General features: G+C 32.7%; 3 protein-coding genes across 3 annotated transcripts in view; 2 read left to right on the forward strand and 1 right to left on the reverse strand.

The window, feature by feature from the left end:
* The first annotated feature begins 2,429 nt into the window (after positions 1 to 2,429).
* Positions 2,430 to 3,170, forward strand: LOC130824872 (sec-independent protein translocase protein TATB, chloroplastic-like). Its single transcript, XM_057689891.1, has 3 exons — positions 2,430 to 2,667; positions 2,808 to 2,929; positions 3,105 to 3,170. Exons 1-3 carry the CDS (start codon positions 2,430 to 2,432, stop codon positions 3,168 to 3,170), a joined length of 426 nt encoding a protein of 141 aa, XP_057545874.1.
* An 822-nt stretch (positions 3,171 to 3,992) lies between these two features.
* Positions 3,993 to 10,825, forward strand: LOC130824873 (sec-independent protein translocase protein TATB, chloroplastic-like). The gene is made up of 10 exons (XM_057689892.1): positions 3,993 to 4,075; positions 4,186 to 4,246; positions 4,469 to 4,574; positions 4,668 to 4,789; positions 8,066 to 8,125; positions 8,210 to 8,372; positions 9,122 to 9,253; positions 9,345 to 9,410; positions 10,257 to 10,319; positions 10,414 to 10,825. The coding sequence occupies exons 1-10, from the start codon at positions 3,993 to 3,995 to the stop codon at positions 10,470 to 10,472; spliced, it is 915 nt and encodes a 304-aa protein (XP_057545875.1). The 3' UTR covers positions 10,473 to 10,825.
* Positions 10,826 to 22,890: 12,065 nt separating this feature from the next.
* Positions 22,891 to 24,170, reverse strand: part of LOC130824875 (silicon efflux transporter LSI3-like) — a 1,756-nt gene continuing 476 nt past the window's right edge. Inside the window, exons 2-4 of the mRNA XM_057689893.1 lie at positions 23,885 to 24,170; positions 23,423 to 23,740; positions 22,891 to 23,145 (exon numbers count right to left, since the gene is read on the reverse strand). The exon at positions 23,885 to 24,170 is cut by the window's right edge and continues 142 nt beyond it. Of these exons, the coding sequence (XP_057545876.1) occupies positions 22,891 to 23,145; positions 23,423 to 23,740; positions 23,885 to 24,170 (859 nt within the window). The remainder of the gene's footprint in view (positions 23,146 to 23,422; positions 23,741 to 23,884) is intronic.

Below are 24,170 nucleotides of genomic sequence, written 5' to 3' on the forward strand. Positions count from 1 at the left end.
TGCATCCAAAAAAAAAAAGGGTTCGGGTCAGGAGATGGCTAGACCCGCTCCAGACCCGCCCCATGACCATCCCTACCAGGGCGTGATTTACTAACACTTCTGCTTGAGTGTTAGGGCATGGAATCGGTTACTTATTTAATGAATGTAACACATATGATCTTTGTTTGATAAATGTAAGGGTTTGTTAGGGTGAGGTAAACCAAAACAGCATAACTTAGTGAGAGTCGTCACTCCTCCAGTAAAATGTTGCTCTAGCCACAAGTCAGGTTAAATAACCTTATTGTATACGCCGTATTTTACGTGCCGGAAAACACGTCCCACGTTTTTTTACGTGCCGGAATGATGATTCGGCATTTCCTTACTGTGAAACCTTTTTTATTATCATGTTATTGTTTTCATAATATAAATGCAAAATTACAATAACATGTAATAGAAATAAATTTTGAACAATCTAAATAAAAGTAATCATTTATTATTAGACTAAATAAAAATTTAGATGGATATTTAGTATTTATTTATAGATTAATTTTCAATTAGCTTTATTAATTTCTTAATTGTCTATTGATTATAAATGATAAAATAAATAGTTCCATCCTAAATAAATAGTAAAAATATCGAAAAAAAAAAAGACATATTGGGTTTATTATAGATCCAAGCCCATTTTTCCAAATTTTTAGTAAATAAAATTTTATTTTATTGAATTAATTTCGTAATAGCTTTGTTTTACAAAATAAAAAATAATTATAAATATTTTGTTTCACTTTTCTTTCTTTTCGCCTATTATATTTATAACAATTTAGATTATTAAACTATTTCTTTAAAATTCAAATATCAAAAAATTTCACAAAAATTATTTCAATGAAAAATAAATGTTCAGTAACAATAAAATAAACAATTTTTCCAGAATTATATATTTCTAATCCAAATTATGAATTTTCATAATTTATGCGTTTTTTTTTTTGCAAAAATTAATAATAATATTTATTCTCAACTATAATTCACGAAATTAAGACAAAAGTTATATCTAATATATATATATGTAAAAAAAAGTCCATTAAATTCATCCAGGAAAAATTAACCCTGCTATGAAACCCATAAAAATTAAATTAAAACTCATGAAACGCAAATAAATTAAGCAAAAAACATTTAGTCCCCAATAATTTTCAAAAACTCAAAATAAAAATTTAAAAAAACCAGAAAAATGCAATTAATATTCAAAAAAAATCAACACACAATAAATTTAAACACCCAAAATAAAAAACCAGAAAAATGTAGGAAATTTAAGCAATGATTTCAAACACCATAAATTTAAAAAATCCAAAATCAATAAATTGAACAATATCAAATTCTCCGGTTTATACTGTACCCGCAGCACATTTATTTTTCATTTAAATAATTTTTGTGAAATTTTTTGATATTTAATTTCTAAAGAAAAATTTAATAATCTAAATTCTTATAATAGGTGAAAAGAAAGAAAAGTGAAACAAAATAATTAAAATTATTTTTTATTTTCTAAAATCTAAGATATTCCGAAATTAATTCATAAAATAAAATTTTATTATCTAAAAAAAAGGATAAATGGGCTAGGATCTATAATAATACAAGTATACAAATATGTGCATTTTAATAAGTAAAATGTAAAAGGATTTATGCAATATAAAGGATTCGCTTTATTATTTATTTGTTTGTTAATTATATATATATATATATATATATATATATATATATATATATATATATATATATATATATATATATATATACACATATGTATATATATATATATATGTATATATATATATATATATATATGTATATATATATATATATATATATATATATATATATATATATATATATATATATATGTATATATATATATATATATATATATATATATATATATATATGTATATATATATATGTATATATCTATATATGTATATATCTATATATATATATCTATATATATGTATATATGTATATATCTATATATGTATATCTATATATATGTATATATATATATCTATATATGTATATATATATATGTATATATCTATATATATGTATATATATATATATATCTATATATATATATATCTATGTATATATCTATATATATGTATATATCTATATCTATATATATATATATATATATATATGTATATATATATGTATATATCTATATCTATGTATATATATATATGTATATGGCTTCCGGTACTGTTTATTTTCCGATCAGCCCAAATCTTGAGCAGACTCTTTGTCTATGCCCTTTCTTTCCCCTTTCTCTAATTTTCCGGTACTGTTTATTTTAGTTCTTTCACCAATTGTTGAGTATCCATCATCCAAAATCCATGAAAATCAATCAAAGCTTTGATTGAGTGAACCACATATTTTTTATCAAATCCACTAAATTTACAATCTTTATGGCTTCTACAATCTGTACTGTCTCATTTTCTGGGTCTTTATCTGTTGGAAGTACTAAAACAACAATCTTTTCTCACCCATCTTGTTCTTGTTTATCTTCTTCTACAAATTCATGCCTCAAAGCGCTCAAATTCCCTCTTTCCTCACAATTTTCTAAACTGGGTGTGTTCCATGTTAGTCCTTGGAATGGTCTGAAACATATGGGTATCTCAATCTCAGCAAAACCTCAAAAAACTGGTACTTTTTCCTTAACTGGGTATTTTTCTCTATTGTTCATTATGCAAGTAATTTTATTTTGGTGCTGTTTTAGATATAAATATGCTTGTTTCAATCCCAAGTAGCTGACTTCGTACATGTTTTGTGTAATTGCATTATAGGCAGAAGAACAAAGTATAGAGGGAAGGTTGTTTATGCTTCATTGTTTGGTGTTGGAGCACCTGAAGCTTTAGTAATTGGAGTTGTAGCTTTATTGGTTTTTGGTCCTAAAGGGCTTGCTGAGGTTAGCTTCTTCTTTTAGCTATATGCTTTTTCTTCACTCCATTTATATTTTGGTTGTACTGCTAGTTCCTTTGTTTTTTTGGTTTATTGGATGGTGTTATTAGATATTCTCTTGTGCCTCTTTATATTGACTATGATGGTTATAGATAGAGTGTTGATTTTATATTTGATTGTAGGGGATTGTAGAGTTTTTTGTGATTCCGCTGATTGGGTACAGTAAGCTATGTAATGCGGATTCTTAATTTATCAGTATCCAACATCGGCGTCCGAGTCCTAGTAACAGAGAGTCAGTGTACATAATTGGAACTTTGTTTGTTGAATTATAGTTTATACTCTACTACTCCCAAAAGGACTTTGAAGAGACTTTTTGATAAAGAGAATTCAATGGTTTGAAGTTTGTACTGAAATGAAAATTTGTTTATTGTTTAAAGCCGAGGCAAAATAAGGGTACTTGGAGTTTGGTTGTGTACAAGTATCTTAACAATATGGTTATGTGTTCAAATGCTAACGCAACTTTTCTTGTTCATCTTCTTCTACAAATTCATGCCTCAAAGCGCTCAAATTCCCTCTTTCCTCACAATTTTCTCAACTGGGTGTGTTCCATGTTAGTCCTTGGAATGGTCTGAAACATATGGGTATCTCAATCTCAGCAAAACCTCAAAAAATTGGTACTTTTTCCTTAACTGGGTATTTTTCTCTGTTGTTCATTATGCAAGTAATTTTATTTTTATGCTGTTTTAGATATAAATATGCTTGTTTCAATCCAAAGTAGCTGACTTCGTACATGTTTTGTGTAATTGTATTATAGGCAGAAGAACAAAGTATAGAGGGAAGGTTGTTTATGCTTCATTGTTTGGAGTTGGAGCACCTGAAGCTTTAGTAATTGGAGTTGTAGCTTTATTGGTTTTTGGTCCTAAAGGGCTTGCTGAGGTTAGCTTCTTCTTTTAGCTATATGCTTTTTCTTCACTCCATTTATATTTTGGTTGTACTGCTAGTTCCTTTGTTGTTGTTTGGTTTATTGGATGGTGTTATTAGATATTCTTTTGTGCCTCTTTATATTGACTATGATGGTTATAGATAGAGTGTTGATTTTATATTTGATTGTAGGGGATTGTAGAGTTTTTTGTGATTCCGCTGATTGGGTACAGTAAGCTATGTAATGCGGATTCTTAATTTATCAGTATCCAACATCGGCGTCCGAGTCCTAGTAACAGAGAGTCAGTGTACATAATTGGAACTTTGTTTGTTGAATTATAGTTTATACTCTACTACTCCCAAAAGGACTTTGAAGAGACTTTTTGATAAAGAGAATTCAATGGTTTGAAGTTTGTACTGAAATGAAAATTTGTTTATTGTTTAAAGCCGAGGCAAAATAAGGGTACTTGGAGTTTGGTTGTGTACAAGTATCTTAACAATATGGTTATGTGTTCAAATGCTAACGCAACTTTTCTTGTTCATCTTCTTCTACAAATTCATGCCTCAAAGCGCTCAAATTCCCTCTTTCCTCACAATTTTCTCAACTGGGTGTGTTCCATGTTAGTCCTTGGAATGGTCTGAAACATATGGGTATCTCAATCTCAGCAAAACCTCAAAAAATTGGTACTTTTTCCTTAACTGGGTATTTTTCTCTATTGTTCATTATGCAAGTAATTTTATTTTTATGCTGTTTTAGATATAAATATGCTTGTTTCAATCCAAAGTAGCTGACTTCGTACATGTTTTGTGTAATTGTATTATAGGCAGAAGAACAAAGTATAGAGGGAAGGTTGTTTATGCTTCATTGTTTGGAGTTGGAGCACCTGAAGCTTTAGTAATTGGAGTTGTAGCTTTATTGGTTTTTGGTCCTAAAGGGCTTGCTGAGGTTAGCTTCTTCTTTTAGCTATATGCTTTTTCTTCACTCCATTTATATTTTGGTTGTACTGCTAGTTCCTTTGTTGTTGTTTGGTTTATTGGATGGTGTTATTAGATATTCTCTTGTGCCTCTTTATATTGACTATGATGGTTATAGATAGAGTGTTGATTTTATATTTGATTGTAGGGGATTGTAGAGTTTTTTGTGATTCCGCTGATTGGGTACAGTAAGCTATGTTATGCGGATTCTTAATTTATCAGTATCCAACATCGGCGTCCGAGTCCCAGTAACAGAGAGTCAGTGTACATAATTGGAACTTTGTTTGTTGAATTATAGTTTATACTCTACTACTCCCAAAAGGACTTTGAAGAGACTTTTTGATAAAGAGAATTCAATGGTTTGAAGTTTGTACTGAAATGAAAATTTGTTTATTGTTTAAAGCCAAGGCAAAATAAGGGTACTTGGAGTTTGGTTGTGTACAAGTATCTTAACAATATGGTTATGTGTTCAAATGCTAACGCAACTTTTCTTAAAGTTATCCATGATTCAAATCTTAAAATGAAGAGTTGAAATGTTTCTATCCATATATGAGTATCAAGTATCCAATTCAGACACTGGATGTAAATTCAAGAGTTGGAATTTCATAGAGGATAAATAAGTAAGAGCTTTGTTGGCGAATCTTGTTGGCTAAATTTGTATCAAAACCGTCGTAGGTCAATTTTATGCATAATTGGAGTTGGCTATTAGCCAAAAGCCACTAGTGAGATCTAACAGCGCTCCAAATGGTCTTCATTGAGAAACTATAGCTCTTGAGGATTGGAATTAAAGTTTTAGTTTCTTGTTTATAAGTACATCAATCATATGTAGATATGTGCAATGGGCTGGATCCCCATTGGAGCCCCTGATCCGACCCTTCATAATATATACTGGGCGGGTTGTAAAAGGATTGGGCTGAAAACTAATCTTTTAAAAATATAAAAGAAAAGGGTTGGATAAGGGTTTTAAAAGGGTTGTAAATGGGCTGTACCAATTAAATTAGAAAAATAAACGCAAACATCTATTTCCATCAATAGTTGAAAATTGTATTCCATCAAAATCTCTAAATTATTCTAATAATTTCATCCATTTCCCAAACTCTCTCATCATTCTAAGACTTATGAACCCTAAAATTTCCCCAATATTATAAACCCTAAAAAATTTTCCCAAATCAAAAACCTGCAATTAATTTTTCAATCATACGATTATCTCTTTGATCTACATTAGCAAGAAATCCTGCTTCCTTCTGATGTCGGTCTTAGTGGGTCTATTTATTGTTCATCATCATCATGATTAATTTATTATCATTGGTAAACCAATTCTTTTTGATTTTTATTTGGGATTTGATGATGAAGAAGGATTATGGTTATTGATTGTGTTTTTGGGTTGATTTGATAATGGATTGATTTTTATACAGGAAAATTCATATCTGTTGGCATGGTTGTAGGAGGTGAGAAATAAAGGGGAGGAAATGGAAGTAGGAGAGAAGAAGATGAATTATATTGAGTAAAATAATTATATAAAATAAAGTGAAGAAGCATTTAAGGAATTATCAAAAATATTAGTGCTTATGAAATTGTGAGATGTAAATATAGCTTTGTCCAAGAAATTTTGTAGATATAAGATAAATGGGGCGGGGCGGGGTTGATGAGCCCAACCCGTTTAAAGCCTAATTTTAATTTGGTAAAGCCCGACCTGATTTAGCTGCTCTTTAGGGTTGACCTGTATAATCATCAATATTACTTTTTACTATTAGCGACTGGAGCTAAATTAATGAACTTGACCAGCATATATCACTTGTATGCTTGGATCCATTTTCCTTCAAATAGCCTTTGTGGAGACCTAAGCTGATATGGTTAATTTCCTGCATAACAGTGCACAACAGTGTTCCAGATGCCTGTGATTGAACAATTATAGGTCTTGAGAATTGGAAATTATGTTTTCTTGTTTACAAGTACATCAATCATATGGTAGGATCTGGGAGTTCTATATGTGGGGGGAGTATGACAACTTTAATAATAATAGTTGAGGATTTTGTACCTTTTTTTATGCACCTACTTACGGTATATGAATACAATTATACAAAAATGCAAAAGAACAAGGCATGCCCAAACATCTAGCGTGGTTAGCTAGACTTTAGGCTTGGCCTATATAATTGTCAATTATACTATTTACTACTACTCGCTGAACAGGGGACGATGCGTGTAGTACGCCTGGGTTCATTTTCTTTTACACTTTCTCCAAATATCCTTTGAGGAGACAATTTGAGATGTTCAAATGAATATTTTTACGTTTGCTTGCCTAGGATATACCTATCAATTATTGACAAGTCAAACCTTGGAACGTTAAAACTTTCTTTAATATAATCTAAAATGAGCTTGCTGGGAAGAGGAGGACCTTGAACTGAATAATTACATTAAAACTAGTATACTCAAATTTTAACTAGAATTATCATATAATGCTACTCATGTGTAGGATACTAGATTACCCTGTAAATCTTTTAGTCTCTTTTAAGGAGTTTACAAACACTAATCGTCAGTTCCCAAAACCAATAATCAAAGAGCAGTAGCTTGATCGAGTCTGTTGATTTTAAGTGCACATGCAGCCGGGTTTGAAATAAGAGAGATAGCTATCCCCCCTCGGAAATTTCTATCCTAACTGAAGCTGAAGCTCTTTTAAGGAGTTTACAAACACTAATCGTCAGTTCCCAAAACCAATAATCAAAGAGCAGTAGCTTGATCGAGTCTGTTGATTTTAAGTGCACATGTAGCCGGGTTTGAAATAAGAGAGATAGCTAGTTCTATGATCAAAGGAATAGCTTCACAATCTGAATATAGAATAAAACAAAAGCAAGCATGTTATGGTTTTATTATAATTTTACTGAACAGAATTAACTTGCCTTATGCAAGGATTTTCCATCCTTTTTGAAGGAAGACTCATTGGAATTGCCTCATCACCTTTCAAAGATCTTCTCATATCATTGTATCTTTTGTCAAATTTGATAAACTGGAAAAATGTAGTGCAGAATAGATGGATTCATTATAGTCCAGAACCATAATGAACCTAGCAATAGAACTTGAAAGAAAACGAGTCACACAAACATCAACTATAAGCTTAGGAATTAGGATAGCCTCTCGACTGAAACCTTATGTCTTCACATTGTGACATTAATTGTTTGTGTTTCTACATGCATGCATCAATACTTCTATAGATTCTCTGAGATTCTTATAATGTACACAGTGAATGCAGGTTGCTAGAAATTTGGGTAAAACATTGCGTGCTTTTCAGCCTACCATTAAGGAGCTTCAGGTCCCTATGAAATTTGTTATAATAGTCGACTTCCTGATCATCTGATTGGTGATGTGGATTTATCTGTTTACTCTTTCAATATAGGAAGTTTCTAGAGAATTCAAAAGCACCCTGGAGCGGGAGATTAGTCTTGATGATGATCCGATTCAAGCGAGAAATACATTTGAACGAAAAATGGAAAATTATACCTCAAATTTATCGGTTTCCACCCCAGACGAGTCTCAAACTGTGCCTATAACTGATCCAAGTTAGTAACATTTTCTTGTTTTCTGAAAACTTTGAAATATCAATTTATTTTGTTTGTTGAATGTTATTGTCGTGATATGTTGCCATATTCATTTACTTGTAAAAGTATCGACAACAAAATCTTAATTCCATCATATGGGGCCGGCTACAAGAATCAAAACAAATTTGTGTGACGTGAGAGATAGTAATAACGAGACATTTAAATAATGTACTAAATTATGATTCCATATAGTTATACCTCCACCATAAAGTTTACTTTGGCGAATGAACCATGCTTTCTTCCACAACACAGCATCTGTATTTGGTACGGATCATGGTCACTATACATCATTGAAAAAAAACGAACTCCATCCTTTTGAAATAATTGGCCAAGTATTTGTTCTTATCACAGTGTAAAAATTACACTGTGATAACGATCGCGATCGTGGTAATAGAATGCTGATGTGGTTATTATAGCGCCTAAATTAGTCGAAACTATCTCTGAATTCAAACTTTTAACGTGACTGTAAACCTCATTAATATAATCCACAACTAAAAAATCTGAATACAAACTTATTTGATATTTGGTAGTGGTTGCTGGAAATGTAAAACTGTAGACCGTGAAGGATGGTCTTGGCGTTTGAGCTAATTCTTTTTATATTAGCCCAAATGAAATTTAGCCTAATATTTGGCTGAATCGGGAATGTGTGAGCAATTTTTTTAATGTAAATTCTTCATTATTTGGGCTCTCTTGTCTCATTTTCAATGCAGATGTTGCAACGTCTAACAATGCTTATTCCACCGAGGATTACTTAAAGATCACGGAGGAGCAGCTGAAAGCACAGCAGGAAGCCATGTCCCCTCCATCCGTGACCCAGCTTCAACACGAGACTCCACCTGAAGGTCGATATTTCTCTCTTTACTCTCAATCAGTATTGTCTCCCTACTCGTAAAAGAATGGTGATTGATGACTACTCAATGTTAACATCTGCAGCTTTGCAGCAGGATGACTTGTCCTCTCCACCTGAATCGCAGATTGAACCTCAGATTCAGGCACAAGGTTTGTCATTTTGAATTTGCATCCTGAGTAGCTATAATCCCTATTCATGTGCTCCCCTTGGTCAAAGTATATAACATATTTTGGAGCTTCAACTATCAGTATAAGCTTTTGGTTGAGTTGGTTCCTTGTTATGGTCAAATGCTCACGTTATGGCTGAAGACCTAGGATATATTATAGTAACACCCCCTCCACACGAGACAGGAGAAGAACCTTAGACAACCTATATATTAGATTGAATTTCACCTTATCTAATGAATTACAATAAAAAGGTCTTGTGAGAATGAAAAATCCTAAATTTATATTGTTTTTTACCCTTGTTAGTTGGCTGAAAATTAGCCAAATAGGGGCTGCTTGGATTGAGTGTAAATATTTAAAGGGGTAATTAAACGTCAAAGTAGGAAAACAAAGTTAGTTAAATAGAAGATTAAAGGAATTTCATTGTTAAAGAGGTGGAAGAATTAGTTGGAAAATAATGAAAAATAGAAAAAAAAAAAAAAGCAATTAATTCCTTCATATTGGGGTATAAATTTACCCTAGGGGAGGGTGTGGGAATACTTTCCTCCAAATGAGGGAAATATTTATCCTTTTTCGTTCATCTTTTGTTTACTTTCATTCTATCTCTTTCACAATTATTTCAATTACTTCATTTGCAACTCTACTTACCTTTATTTTATTAGTTTGACTTTTTTTTACTCCCTTAACTATTTATACTCAATCCAAGCGACCCTACAGTCTCACTTACAACCTCCTCCCACCCCAACACACACACATGCGTGCAAAACCTCCTAAAAGGAAAGGGAGGAACAAGAACAGGAATATCGCTAAATGCTTTATTAAAATCTGCAGCTATGAAGCAAGATGTTTCATCTCCCCCAGAAAACTCAACCGTTCCTGAAAGTCAGCCTCAAGGTTTGTGCTCTCGTTAATTTACCTTTGTCTTCCCCAACCTACGAAAAAAATAAGCAAGGAAACTTATAGTGATTCCTTGTTTGTTGGACTTCAGATGCTCAAAAAACGACGACTGCAGCAACTGTGGTACAAAGACCCAAGAGCGAGTCATGATGTAATCCTCGAGGTTGCTTGGTTTCAAATTATACATGGAGATTTCTGAATTGATCATGTTTAGCTAATTTTTGACCTTCATGAGCCTTGTAAAGTCAGTGATGCTCCCATTTTGCCTCACCTATCAGACTTTTACTTGGACGTATGTACTGCCTAAACCATTCACGTTGTAGCAGTTTTTATGTTTGTCGTATGTGTATTTTGTACGATATTGTTTCTAATGCAAAGCAGCAATGCCATGAAGACAGTGATTGTTCTTCGGTGTAGCAGTCTCCGGCGTTTTTGCTCTTTAAATTCTAAGTCTCTTGTAATTATAGACTGAATATTAGAATTACTTTTTGGTTATACGTGTATTTTTATCTGTGTAGTTATCCTTTATATGTACTACTCTTATGACTTATGAAGTGTGTACACCTTGTCTTTCCCCGATAATATGGTGTTAACAATAAGTCCAATCTAATTTAAAATCTATTACCTTTTCTAATGAGGGGCGAGCATCCTTGAAATCGAGAACTACAAGAGCTAATGCAGCAGTGATTGTAGTCCATGACATGTTTAAACCAAAAACCAGAGCAATTAGCATGACCATAGTGATAAAATATACACATATTTTCCAGCTGAAGTGCTTCCACTTTTCACTCACTTCCTTCCCGGATAAGATCAGTTTCAGTTGTGTAGTAAACTCTCTCTTTGTGGTTTCGAGTCCCTCAAGAGTCCCCGTTTCTTCCTTCCGCTGAAACGAATATCAAAATTGGATAAGAGACCTGGTACAGAACATCGGTATAGGCATCTACTCTTCCAGGAGACTCATGGTTATCTGTTAAATGATGTGATATTATAGGTGAAACTTGATGAGGAGTGATTTTTTCTGAAGCAACCATCTCTGGATCAACATGTTCCAAATCCTGTTTAGTTGACAATAACTTCCAAAATGTGCCTATTATGATCAATGCGTTAACTAAACCGCCAACAAGAACAGCTGGGAGGAGCCCGACTAAGAAGTTTCCAAACGAAATCTTACTTTGGACGGCTATAACTAGATTTTGTGGGTTTCAAAATTGGATAAGAGACCTGGTACAGAACATCGGTACAGGCATCTACTCTTCCAGGAGACTCATGGTTATCTGTTAAATGATGTGATGTTATAGGTTAACTAAGAAGTTTCCAAATCATTTATTATAAAACTAAATAAAAATTTAGATGGATATTTAGTATTTATTTATAGATTAATTTTCAATTAGCTTTATTAATTTCTTAATTGTCTATTGATTATAAATGACAAAATAAATAGTTCCATCCTAAATAAATACTAATAATATCGAAAAAAAAAGACATATTGGGTTTATTATAGATCCAAGCCCATTTATCCAAATTTTTAGAAAATAAAATTTTATTTTATTGAATTAATTTCGTAATAGCTTAGTTTTAGAAAATAAAAAATAATTTTAAATATTTTGTTTCACTTTTCTTTCTTTTCGCCTATTATATTTATAACAATTTAGATTATTAAACTATTTCTTTAAAATTCAAATATCAAAAAATTTCACAAAAATTATTTAAATGAAAAATAAATGTTCAGTAACAATAAAATAAACTCTTTTTCCAGAATTATATATTTCTAATCCAAATTATGAATTTTGTTAATTTATGCGTTTTTTTTTTTTGCAAAAATTAATAAAAAGTCCATTAAATTCATCCAGAAAATTTAAACACCCAAAATAAAAAAACCAGAAAAATGTAGGAAATTTAAGCAATGATTTCAAACACCATAAATTTAAAAAATCCAAAATCAATAAATTGAACAACATCAAATGCTCCGGTTTTCTTTGTACCCGCAGCCATTAACGAACTCAAGTGCTCCGGTTTTCTCTTTACCCGCAGCAATTAGTGTATTAATTATTTAGTTTAAATAAGGCGCCTTTATTTTAACGTATTGTATATTTTCATAAACGAACACACGCACAGTTCTTCTTCCTTCGAAATTTCTCAAGATTGTTCTTCTTGTTCATCATCTGCTCGAATTCATAAACGATTCTTCTTCTCCCAGGACTTCAAACTATTCTTTTACAGTTCATCATCTGCTTCTTCTCCCACGACTTCTCTTCATCATTCTTCAAAAATCTTTGAAGCCAAAAGCAATTGGTCTTGTGTTCATCTTCAAAACTCAAGAATTAAGGTATTATTTCTCTTTTTTATTTCTCAAACCTTTAAGTTTTTTTGCAATTTCAATATACATTCGAAAATTAGGGCTAATTTTTTTTTTTTTGTTTTTCTTGTAATTTAGTTAAAAATGTGTTTTGTTAATTATTTGCATATTTAGTAATTATTTGTGAATGTGGTTTGTGTGGTTTGTTAATTATTTGCATATTTAGTTATTATTGATGATGGTTTTGAAGGATGATGAGATTGGGTAATTAGTGGATGTTAGGGATAAAACAATGGCAATTAACAAGATAAATGATGCATATTTGAGATTAACCATTTTGTTTTAATTAATTAATAATGTACATGAAATAATAATTGATGGGAAAATTGAATGGAGATTATTACACTTGAAGTGCAAGCATAAATGACATGCCTTACAAATTACCCATATATTGCAAGTTTATAGTCTTAACAATAACCTGTAATCTAAATCTGTTTCTTCTGTTAATTAGTTTATAGTCTTAACTATAATTAATTTAATCTCAGCTTGAATATTAATGTATATTTTCTTATGTTTGTTTCCAATTCTTCATTTTATCTTGGCTCATCTTGGAGTAGATCAAAGGGGGAGATGTATGGCAGTATGAGATTATGTAGGAACTTTTTAATTTTTAGCCACTTTATATTGTTTTTTTTCAACTATACACTTCTCAAATTAAAAACTCTCGAAATTTATAATTTGAACATTTTAGCAACCAACCCACACAGCACACAGAGGCAACGAGACCCTTAGTATTAGTTTAGGAAAAACTGAACAAAATAGTACTTGTGTTCTAATATATTTCTATTCATCTCTTTGTTGATTTAAGAAATAATGGATCATTCTCAATCTCAAATCGGTTCTCAAGACTTTGCTACATATGAGAACATTGCTGCAGACCAGGCATTTAAAATGTTCCTAAGAGACTACGACGAAGTCTGTCATGCTAAAGAATTATCAAGTAAAAGTTTACAAGGAATTATTGCCCAGAAAAATGAGTCATTCATAAATCCGTATGACGAATCTCCTGAGGAGAGAATTGTGAGGAGATTTTGCAATGGCTATGTAACTGTAGCCAAAAATATTATGTATAGAAGATTGCAAACATGGACTCAAGATGCTGCTTGCTTTACTATCACTTGTCCAACGGACATGAAGGGCCTCCTGCTGTTGAGGAACAAGGGGCATTGGAAGGGTCATAAAATTCAAATATCTCCTGACTGTATGGAAATCAACGAAGTGAAGAAAGCTGCAGACGCCAATTCAATCAGCTATAAGGATTGAAGTTAATGATGATTTTTTTGGTTTGTTAGGAGCAAGAAGTTAATCCCCGCTGTTGTTCATCCATTTTTTAATTTTTTACGTTAGATTGTTTTTCTTATGATATAATACTCCCTCTGTTCATGATATTAGCACTACTTTAACCGTACATATAGTTGATTTCGAACATTGAAATGTGGGCTATAGTAGCAATTTATAGCACATAGTAGCACAGAGTAGCAATTTTGTAGTCAAAAGAGTACTACTACAATTTATTTTAAGACTCTTATCTTACCACATCTTTGAAATTACTTTAAACATACCAAATTTATTCAAAAATCACGTTTGCATACCTGACACTTTCATGGGGACCTAAGTGTGAACATCCTTTTAAGCTTACATATTGTCTATTTGGATCTATTTATTTCCTTTGATTCATATATGGCTTGAGAGCTTATAACATTACCTGGTTGTACTAATGTAATGGTATCTAATTACGTTCATCAGGCACTTGAAGTTTCTTAAGGAAACAATAAGAAGCAATTAACGTTACTTGTAGTAGTCTCTGTACAATTGATCTCTAAATGCATGGAAGAAAATATCATTCTGATTTCTTAATTGCTGCGGGTACAGGAAAAACCGGAGCATTTGAAGTTGTTAATTGCTGCGGGTACACAATAAACCGGAGCATTTGATATAGTTCAATTTATTGATTTTGGATTTTTTAAATTTATGGTGTTTGAAATCATTGCTTAAATTTCCTACATTTTTCTGGTTTTTTATTTTGGGTGTTTAAATTTATTGTGGGTTGATTTTTTTTGAATTTTAATTACATTTTTCTGGTTTTTTTAAATTTTTATTTTCAGTTTTTGAAAATTATTGGGGGCTAAATGTTTTTTGCTTAATTTATTTGCGTTTCATGGGTTTTAATTTAATTTTTATGGGTTTCATAGCAGGGTTAATTTTTCCTGGATGAATTTAATGTACTTTTTTTGTACATATACATATATTAGATATAACTTTTGTCTTAATTTCGTGAATTATAGTTGAGAATAAATATTATTATTAATTTTTGCAAAAAAAAAACGCATAAATTAAGAAAATTTATAATTTGGATTAGAAATATATAATTCTGGAAAAATAGTTTATTTTATTGTTACTGAACATTTATTTTTCATTTAAATAATTTTTGTGAAATTTTTTGATATTTGAATTTTAAAGAAATAGTTTAATAATCCAAATTGTTATAAATATAATCTAAAACTAAGCTATTACGAAATTAATTCAATAAAATAAAATTTTATTTTCTAAAAATTTGGATAAATGGGCTTGGATCTATAATAAACCCAATATGTCTTTTTTTCGATATTTTTACTATTTATTTAGGATGGAACTATTTATTTTATCATTTATAGTCAATAGACATTTAAGAAATTAATAAAGCTAATTGAAAATTAATCTATAAATAATATCCATCTAAATTTTTTTATTTAGTCTAATAATAAATGATTACTTTTATTTAGATTGTTTAAAATTTATTTCTATTACATGTTATTGTAATTTTGCATTTATATTATGAAAACAATAACTTGACAATAAAAAAGGCTTCATAGTAAGGAAATGCAGAACCATCATTCCGGCACGTAAAAAAACGTGGGACGTGTTTTCCGGCACGTAAAATACGGCGTATACAATAAGGTTATTTAACCTGACTTGTGGCTAGAGCAACATTGTACTGGAGGAGTGACGACTCTCACTAAGTTATGGGGTTTTGGTTTACCTCACCCTTACAAACCCTTACATTTATCAAACAAAGGTCATATGTGTTACATTCATTAAATAAGTAACCGATTCCATGCCCTAACACTAAAGCAGAAGTGTTAGTAAATTGTTGAACAATTTACATTTAATTTCGATGTATTTTGCTTTATGGGCTTTGTTTTAACTTTGGCCCAATTATTTGATTGATCATGTATATATATACTCTTGATGGTTTTATGAAATAATAAGGAAAAATACCCAAAACTTAACATGGTATCAGATTTGCTTTCTCTTGCTTTCTCCTCTATTTTTCCTGAACCGTAATTGATTTTTTCTTTCAATTGATTTCACTTGCGTCTTCATCCTTCTGGTTTCTTCTTCTTTCAATTGATTTTCAACGATTTCATTAAACCGTAATTGACTTTCAATTGATTGTTTTTCTTTCTTCTGCGTTTTTCTTGCGATTCCATTAAACCGTAATTGATTTTTCATTCGATTACTTCCAATTGCGTCTTCATCCTTCTGGTTTCTTCGCTTGAACTCTTCGATTGTTTTCGCTTGGTTTCTTTTGATTGGATTCTGCGTTTTCGATTGGATTCTTCTTTTGATTTTCTTCTGGTTTCATCTTTGCTTTGGGTTTCTAGGTTTTCGATTGGTTTGATTCTGGTCTCAGCGATTGATTTGGGTTTCTGGTTTCTTGGTTTTCGATTGATTGGTTTTCGATTGATTCTGGTTTTGATTGGATTCTGGTTTCGATTGATTGGTTTATTGGTTTTCGATTGGTTTGCTTCTGGTTTCTGGTTTGATTTGCGTTTGATTGGTTTCTTTTGGTTTGTTGCTGGTTTCTTCTTCTTCTTTTGCTTTGTTGCGTTTCTTCTATTGTTGGTTTGTTGCTGGTTGGTTGCGTTTCTGGTTTCTTTTGTTTTTTTGATTGATCAAAGCTTGCGTTTACGCCATGACGGGTGAACCAAAGTCCACTGATTCACAAGTAATTGATATTACTTCTCCATTCTATCTTGGCTCCGGTGATCAACCGGGTAATTTCATTTCTCATATCATTCTCAAAGGTGATAATTATCTTTCTTGGTCTCGTACTATTACTTTATCTTTAAAAGCCCGTCGTAAATTTGGTTTTGTTGATGGTTCCATTGTTAAACCGACTGCTGCTCATGATATTCTTGATTGGGAAACTGTTAATTCCATGATTGTATCTTGGATTAATCGTACTCTTGACCCTAAAATTGTTTCTTCAATACCCTTTCATGATACGGCTCGGGCTTTATGGTTGTATCTTGAAAAACGTTACTGTATTGCTAATGGCCCGCGTATTCAACAACTTCGAGCGCAAATTACGGATTGTCGTCAATTGAAATCTATGACAATTGAGGACTATTATACTAAACTTATGGGGCTCTATGATGAACTTGATCGTTTGAAACCTATTCCTCATTGTAGTTGTGGTCTGTGTACTTGTGGTGTTGTGAATAAATTTCGCCAAGATCGGGATGAAGAAATATTACATCAGTTTTATATTGGAATTGATGATGACATTTATGGTACGGTTCGCACTAATCTCTTGTCTCAGATGCCTTCCCCGTACATTGATCGTGCTTATCAAACCTTCCTTCAAGAGGAACGATCCCGCTCCATTGCTCGCACAAAGTCTACTGACATCGACACCCATGTGTTTGCACTCTCGAATGTTCATTCTCGGTCTCGTTCAAGACCTCCTGTGCTTGATAAATCTGCTCTTCTTTGTTCTTATTGTAAGAAGCGTGGTCATGAGCGTGGTACTTGTTTCGAATTACATGGTAAGCCTTCTTGGTGGCATGAGCGCTATGGGAATGCTAAGTCTGCTGCTGCTGCTTTGGTGCCTCGGACTCGGGGAGCTCAACCTACTGCTGTCTCTTCTCTTGGAGGTGGGCTATTGTCCCTGCCTCACTCTTCTCCATCAAAAGAGCCTGATGTTTCTTCTCTTGGTACTGCTCAGGTGCACTCTATTTTACATGCTCTTACTCCTAAGCACTCGGATGATCGTATGATTGGTAAGCATTCTTGCTTTGCCTGGATTATTGATAGTGGGGCTTCCCACCACGTCACCGGAATCTACTCTTGTTTAGATAATGTCGAACGCATTCCCGAATGGTCAGTTAGACTACCTGATGGTAGGCGTGTGTCTGCTACTCTTAGTGGCAGTGTTAGGCTTTCATCGTCTATTACTCTCTCTAATGTACTCTATGTTCCGGGTCTACATTGTAACTTGCTGTCTGTTTCCTGCCTTCTTCATGATTGTGAATGTTTTGTTCGTTTCACTAAAACAGAATGTGCTATACAGGACCTATGCTCGGGGACGCTGATTGGAGCAGGTGAGCAACGTGATGGCCTTTATTTCTTCCGTGATGTTCCTGCGGTGTGTGTGGTTACTGTTGCGGGGGTTTGCGAATTTGAACTCTGGCATCGTCGTATGGGTCATCCGTCTGATAAGATTCTTCAGTTAATTCCTGCTATTAGTTCCAGTTCTCATAAAAAAACTTTGAATAAAGCATGTGTTGTTTGTCCACAAGCGAAACAAACTCGTGAACCTTTTCCTGTTAGTCTTTTTCATGCTACTAGAGCTTTTGAATTGATTCATTGTGATCTTTGGGGCCCTTACTCTACCCCATCTTCGTGTAATGCAGTTTATTTTTTGACTATTGTTGATGATTACTCTCGTGGCGTTTGGGTTTATTTGTTACAAAATAAAACTGAAGTTTTTACTTCATTTCAATTTTTTTTTGCTATGGTCACATGTCAATTTGAAGTGCATGTGAAATATGTTCGAAGTGATAACGGAACAGAATTTAATTATATGGTGCCTTATTTTGATTCTCATGGCATTATTTTTCAAACTTCGTGTGTTAGCACCCCACAACAAAATGGTCGAGTTGAGAGAAAACACCAACACATTCTTAATGTGGGTAGGGCTTTGCGATTTCAAGCTAATTTACCAATTTCATTTTGGGGGGAATGTATATTGGCTGCCGTTTATATTATTAATCGTACTCCTACGCCTTTGTTGGGTAATAAGACTCCTTTCGAAATGTTGTATAACACACCTCCTAATTTCAATACACTACGAGTTTTTGGTTGTCTTTGCTTTGCTCATAATAAAAAGACACGAGGTGATAAATTTGCTTCTCGTAGTCGTAAGTGTATTTTTGTGGGGTATCCGGCTACTAAGAAGGGTTGGAAGGTCTATGACATGGAAACTGGTGAAATTTTTGTTTCGCGGGATGTAAAATTTTATGAAAATGAATTTCCCTTTACCACTAATGTTGATACCTCCTTATGTAATGAGCTTCAAGAACATAATAACAATGCTCTAATTCTTGATGATATTGGCCTACTGTCTACTGATCCTATTCCTCCAATACAACATGAGACTTTCACCAATATCGTCCCACTTACTAACCAATCATCTCCTGCTACCCCGCCGAACAGTCCACAAACATCTAGGCCCAGCAGTTCATCCAGCACCCATGAACCTGATGATGTTGCCTCCTTTGATAATGAGCATTTGGGTCGTGGCTTTCGTGACAAGCGCCCATCTGTTCTTCTACGTGATTTTGTTGTTAATAATATTACCACACACACCTCTACGGATAAAGGTTCTTCTTCTGTTGCTTCCTGTTCTACTAGTCTCTCCGGTACTCCCTATCCTATAGCGCATTATGTTAATTGTGATAACTTTTCTATGCCACATCGTTCGTTTCTTGCAGCACTTCTCTCTGGCTCTGAGCCTCGCTCTTTTCACGAGGCTATGCAGGATAATGGATGGAAAGAAGCGATGAAACAAGAAATTACTGCATTAGAGGATAATAACACATGGGAACTAACTGCTCTACCTCCAGGTAAGAAGGCTCTTGGCAGTCGTTGGGTGTACAAAGTCAAATATAATGCTGATGGTTCGATTGAGCGTCTAAAGGCTCGCTTAGTTGTCTTTGGTAACCATCAGGTTGAAGGGATTGATTATCATGAGACTTTTGCTCCTGTTGCGAAAATGGTGACCGTGCGCGCTTTTCTAGCTGTTGCAGCCGCTAAAAACTGGGAGTTGCATCAGATGGATGTTCATAATGCTTTTCTACATGGTAATTTGACAGAGGAGGTGTACATGAAACCCCCTCCTGGCTTTTCATCACACGGTAAGGTGTGCCGCTTATTAAAATCTTTGTATGGTCTGAAACAGGCTCCGAGGTGTTGGTATGCTAAACTGTCTGCTTCTTTAAAACACTATGGCTTCTGTCAATCGTACTCTGATTATTCCTTGTTTACTTACCGGAGCAGTTCTATTCAACTTAATGTTCTCATTTATGTCGATGATTTGATCATCTCTGGCAATGATTCCTCTGCTCTTTCTGCATTCAAACAATATTTGTGTACGTGCTTTCACATGAAAGATCTTGGGCGGTTGAAGTATTTTCTTGGGGTTGAGGTGGCTCGTAATGATGAGGGTATTTTCTTATGTCAACGTAAATATGCTCTTGATATCATTTCCGAGGCCGGTTTGTTGGGTGCAAAGCCGTCTCCTTTCCCAATTGAACAAAATCACTCTTTGGCTCTTGCATGTGGTAATTTGTTACAGGTTCCAGAACGCTATCGTCGACTAGTTGGTCGTCTTATATATCTTTCTTTCACTCGGCCTGATTTGGCCTACGCGGTTCATATTCTTGCTCAATTTATGCAGGCGCCTCGTGTGGAGCATTGGGATGCGGCATTACGTGTTGTCCGCTATCTCAAAGGTTCTCCTGGTCAAGGTATACTTCTTCCCTCTAGCTGTGACTTACATCTTGTTGGATGGTGTGACTCTGACTGGGCTAGTTGCCCTCTTACTCGTCGCTCATTGACTGGATGGATTGTGTTTCTTGGTGGTTCTCCAATTTCTTGGAAAACCAAGAAACAACATACGGTTTCTCGTTCGTCGGCTGAGGCTGAATATCGTTCAATGGCTTCTATCACTTGTGAACTCAAATGGCTAAAGGGTCTGCTTTCTAGTTTGGGTGTTGATCATTCTGCTCCTATGAGGTTGTACTGTGATAGTAAGTCTGCTTTGCATATCGCCCAGAATCCTGTTTTTCATGAGCGGACGAAACATATCGAGGTTGATTGTCATTACATACGGGATGCGATTCAAGAGGGTCTTCTTTCTACTTCTCACGTTTCCACGCATGAGCAGTTGGGTGATATCTTTACTAAAGCTTTGGGTCAACGACAGTTTACATTCCTCCTACGCAAGTTGGGCATTTGTGATCCGTCTGCTCCAACTTGAGGGGGGGTGTTGAACAATTTACATTTAATTTCGATGTATTTTGCTTTATGGGCTTTGTTTTAACTTTGGCCCAATTATTTGATTGATCATGTATATATATACTCTTGATGGTTTTATGAAATAATAAGGAAAAATACCCAAAACTTAACATAAATCACGCCCAGGTAGGGATGGTCATGGGGCGGGTCTAGCCATCCTCTATTATAAGAATTTAGATTATTAAATTATTTCTTTAGAATTTAAATATCAAAAAATTTCACAAAAATTATTTAAATGAAAAATAAATGTGCAGTAACAGTAAAATAAATTATTTATCCGGAATTATATAATTTTAACCCAAATTATGAATTTTTTATTTTATGCTGTTTTTTTAGCAAAAATTATTAATAATATTTATTCTTGACTATAATTCACGAAATCAATAAAAAAAAATCAAATGCTCCGGTTTATTCGGCACCCGCAGCGATTAGTTTATCAAAATTGTCAAAGTGTGAATTCTGGTTGAAAAAGGTATATATATATATATATATATATATATATATATATATATATATATATATATATATATATATATATATATATATATATATATATATATATGTATATAGATATATATATATATATATGTATGTATATATATTTATATATATTAATATATACTTATAAATATATATATATATATATATATATATATATATATATATATATATATATATATATATATATATATATATATATATATATATATATATATATATATATATATGTATGTATATATATTTATATATATTAATATATACTTATAAATATATATATATATATATATATATATATATATATATATATATATATATATATATATATATATATATATATATATATATATATACATATATATATATATATATATATATATATATATATATTTGTATATACATATATAAATATAGATATAAATATATATATATATATATATATATATATATATATATATATATATATATATATATATATATATATATATATATATATATACTTATAACCGTATTTATAGGAGTCTACCAAAAACCTTAAACTCATAAATTTAGGAAACAAAATATTACTAGGACACTTTAAGAAACAACATAATTAAGAAAACTATATTATCCTAATTATATTTGATCTCCAACCATACTATTTAATAATTTTGCTACTAAATAACAAATGGCAGTTTAACAGTCATTTGCCAAATGCAGCAATGTTATTGGTTAATTAAATTTGACGTGGTAATAATAGAAAATCTATCAAATAAAATAATTTCAAAAGGACAAATGCGAACACATAAGTTTCAAACTTTCAATAAGTTCCAATATTTAGGAGTTACACAAATTTAAATGCATTGCGTTCAGACATGGATTTAGTCTACAAAACTCCACGTAAGCAATTGGATGACAATCTTATTTATTTATGTATAGAGTTCTTGATTACACCTTAATACAACTCTTAACAAATAGTGTCAGTTACAATGCTCATCTACTCTTGTTGGCTGCTATCCTCCACATTTATGATACTTTTTGTCGTGTATGTTTGAAATGGATTTAGTCTACAATATTTTTTAGCGTGCAACCTTCCCTAATCTTCCAATTACAAGTCTACGCTTCTCGTTCTCCGCTCCAATTAAATTACACTCTCTAACTCACACTATATGCATGTCAGTCATGTATAATTCAAAAAACTCTAGCTTTCTATATGCATTAGACACATTTTAATCTAAGCATGTTTGGTTTCCTTAAGAGACAGTACACCATAAATTGATGTGACTATGTTAGAAGTATCTACTTTGAGCACGAGTTTTGCATCTTCACATAAATAAGACACACAAAGTGATTTAATATGCCAAATAATAATCATACAAAACGCAAGATAGCCTACATAAGAAATTTAACATAATGAAATGGAAGTATTAGAACAAGTATACAAGTAGAGTTCATACCAGTTGGAACATTTGATATGACGTTCGAGAGGACAATAATGACTAGCGACAGCATCGCTATTCCGCCAACATGATCAATCCGTGAATAGGGCTCCATGATATCCCAAAGTTTGTTAGGAACACCAGTTCTATTGAATCCATCAACCGTGATGAACATTCCACAAAAGAATATCAAAATTGGATAAGAGACCTGGTACAGAACACGAAAACCCATCAAACATTTAATTTTCACTATATATGTGCACAAACTTGTATTAAGTAACTACGAGTCTGTTGTTAGAGTGGTTTATCCCAAATCGATAAATTAAAGATGGTGTGCACACTTTATAAGGCATTCCAGTCCTTCCTACCAATGCCATATGGTTTCGGGAAGCTATCTCTTTGGCTTATGAAGTGTGTACACCTTGTCTTTTCCCGATAATATGTTGGTGTTAACAATAAGTCCAATCTAATTTAAAATCTATTACCTTCTCTAATGAGGGGCGAGCATCCTTGAAATCATGAACTACAAGAGCTAATGAAGCAGTGATTGTAGTCCATGACATGTTTAAACCAAAAACCAGAGCAATTAGCATGACCATAGTGATAAAATATACACATATTTTCCAGCTTAAGTGCTTCCACTTTTCACTCATTTCCTTCCCAGATAAGATCAGTTTCAATTGTGTAGTAAATTCTCTCTTTGTGGTTTCGAGTCCCTCAAGAGTCCTCGTTTCTTCCTTCTGCTGAAACGACTTGTCTAGATCTTCAACGACACCTTTAGACACATCTGATTTATTGGAAGACTCGAGAATCTCAGTTTCTTCCTTGTGCTTATATGATTCATTTAGATCTACCACTACATCTCCAGATGCATCTGATCTTCTAGAACACTCAATTGTTTCAGTTGCTTCCGTATGCTGAAAAGATTCGTCCACATTAAGTACAACATCAGCACAGGCATCTGCTCTTCCAGGAGACTCATGGTTATCTGTTAAATGATGTGATGTTATAGGTGAAACTTGATGAGAAGTGATTTTTTCTGAAGCAACGATCTCTAGATCAACATGTTCCAAATCCTGTTTAGTTGATAATAACTTCCAAAATGTGCCTATTATGATCAACGCGTTAACTAAAACGCCAACAAGAACAGCTGGGAGGAGCCCGACTAAGAAGTTTCCAAACGAAATCTTACTTTGGACGGCTATAACTAGATTTTGTGGGTTTCCAATAGGT

Source organism: Amaranthus tricolor, chromosome 10 (genome assembly GCF_026212465.1).
Source record: "Amaranthus tricolor cultivar Red isolate AtriRed21 chromosome 10, ASM2621246v1, whole genome shotgun sequence".
NCBI classification, from domain to species: Eukaryota; Viridiplantae; Streptophyta; class Magnoliopsida; order Caryophyllales; family Amaranthaceae; genus Amaranthus; species Amaranthus tricolor.

Bases quoted from the DNA above. Each gene is read 5' to 3' on its own strand.
- LOC130824872 (XM_057689891.1), top strand. From the start codon at position 2,430: ATGGCTTCTACAATCTGTACTGTCTCATTTTCTGGGTCTTTATCTGTT. The intron at 2,668-2,807 runs GTACTTTTTCCT...ATTGCATTATAG, and splicing joins AGCAAAACCTCAAAAAACTG to GCAGAAGAACAAAGTATAGA. The intron at 2,930-3,104 runs GTTAGCTTCTTC...ATTTGATTGTAG, and splicing joins GTCCTAAAGGGCTTGCTGAG to GGGATTGTAGAGTTTTTTGT.
- LOC130824873 (XM_057689892.1), top strand. From the start codon at position 3,993: ATGATGGTTATAGATAGAGTGTTGATTTTATATTTGATTGTAGGGGAT. The intron at 4,247-4,468 runs GTTTGAAGTTTG...GTTCCATGTTAG, and splicing joins TTGATAAAGAGAATTCAATG to TCCTTGGAATGGTCTGAAAC. The intron at 4,790-8,065 runs GTTAGCTTCTTC...CAGTGAATGCAG, and splicing joins GTCCTAAAGGGCTTGCTGAG to GTTGCTAGAAATTTGGGTAA.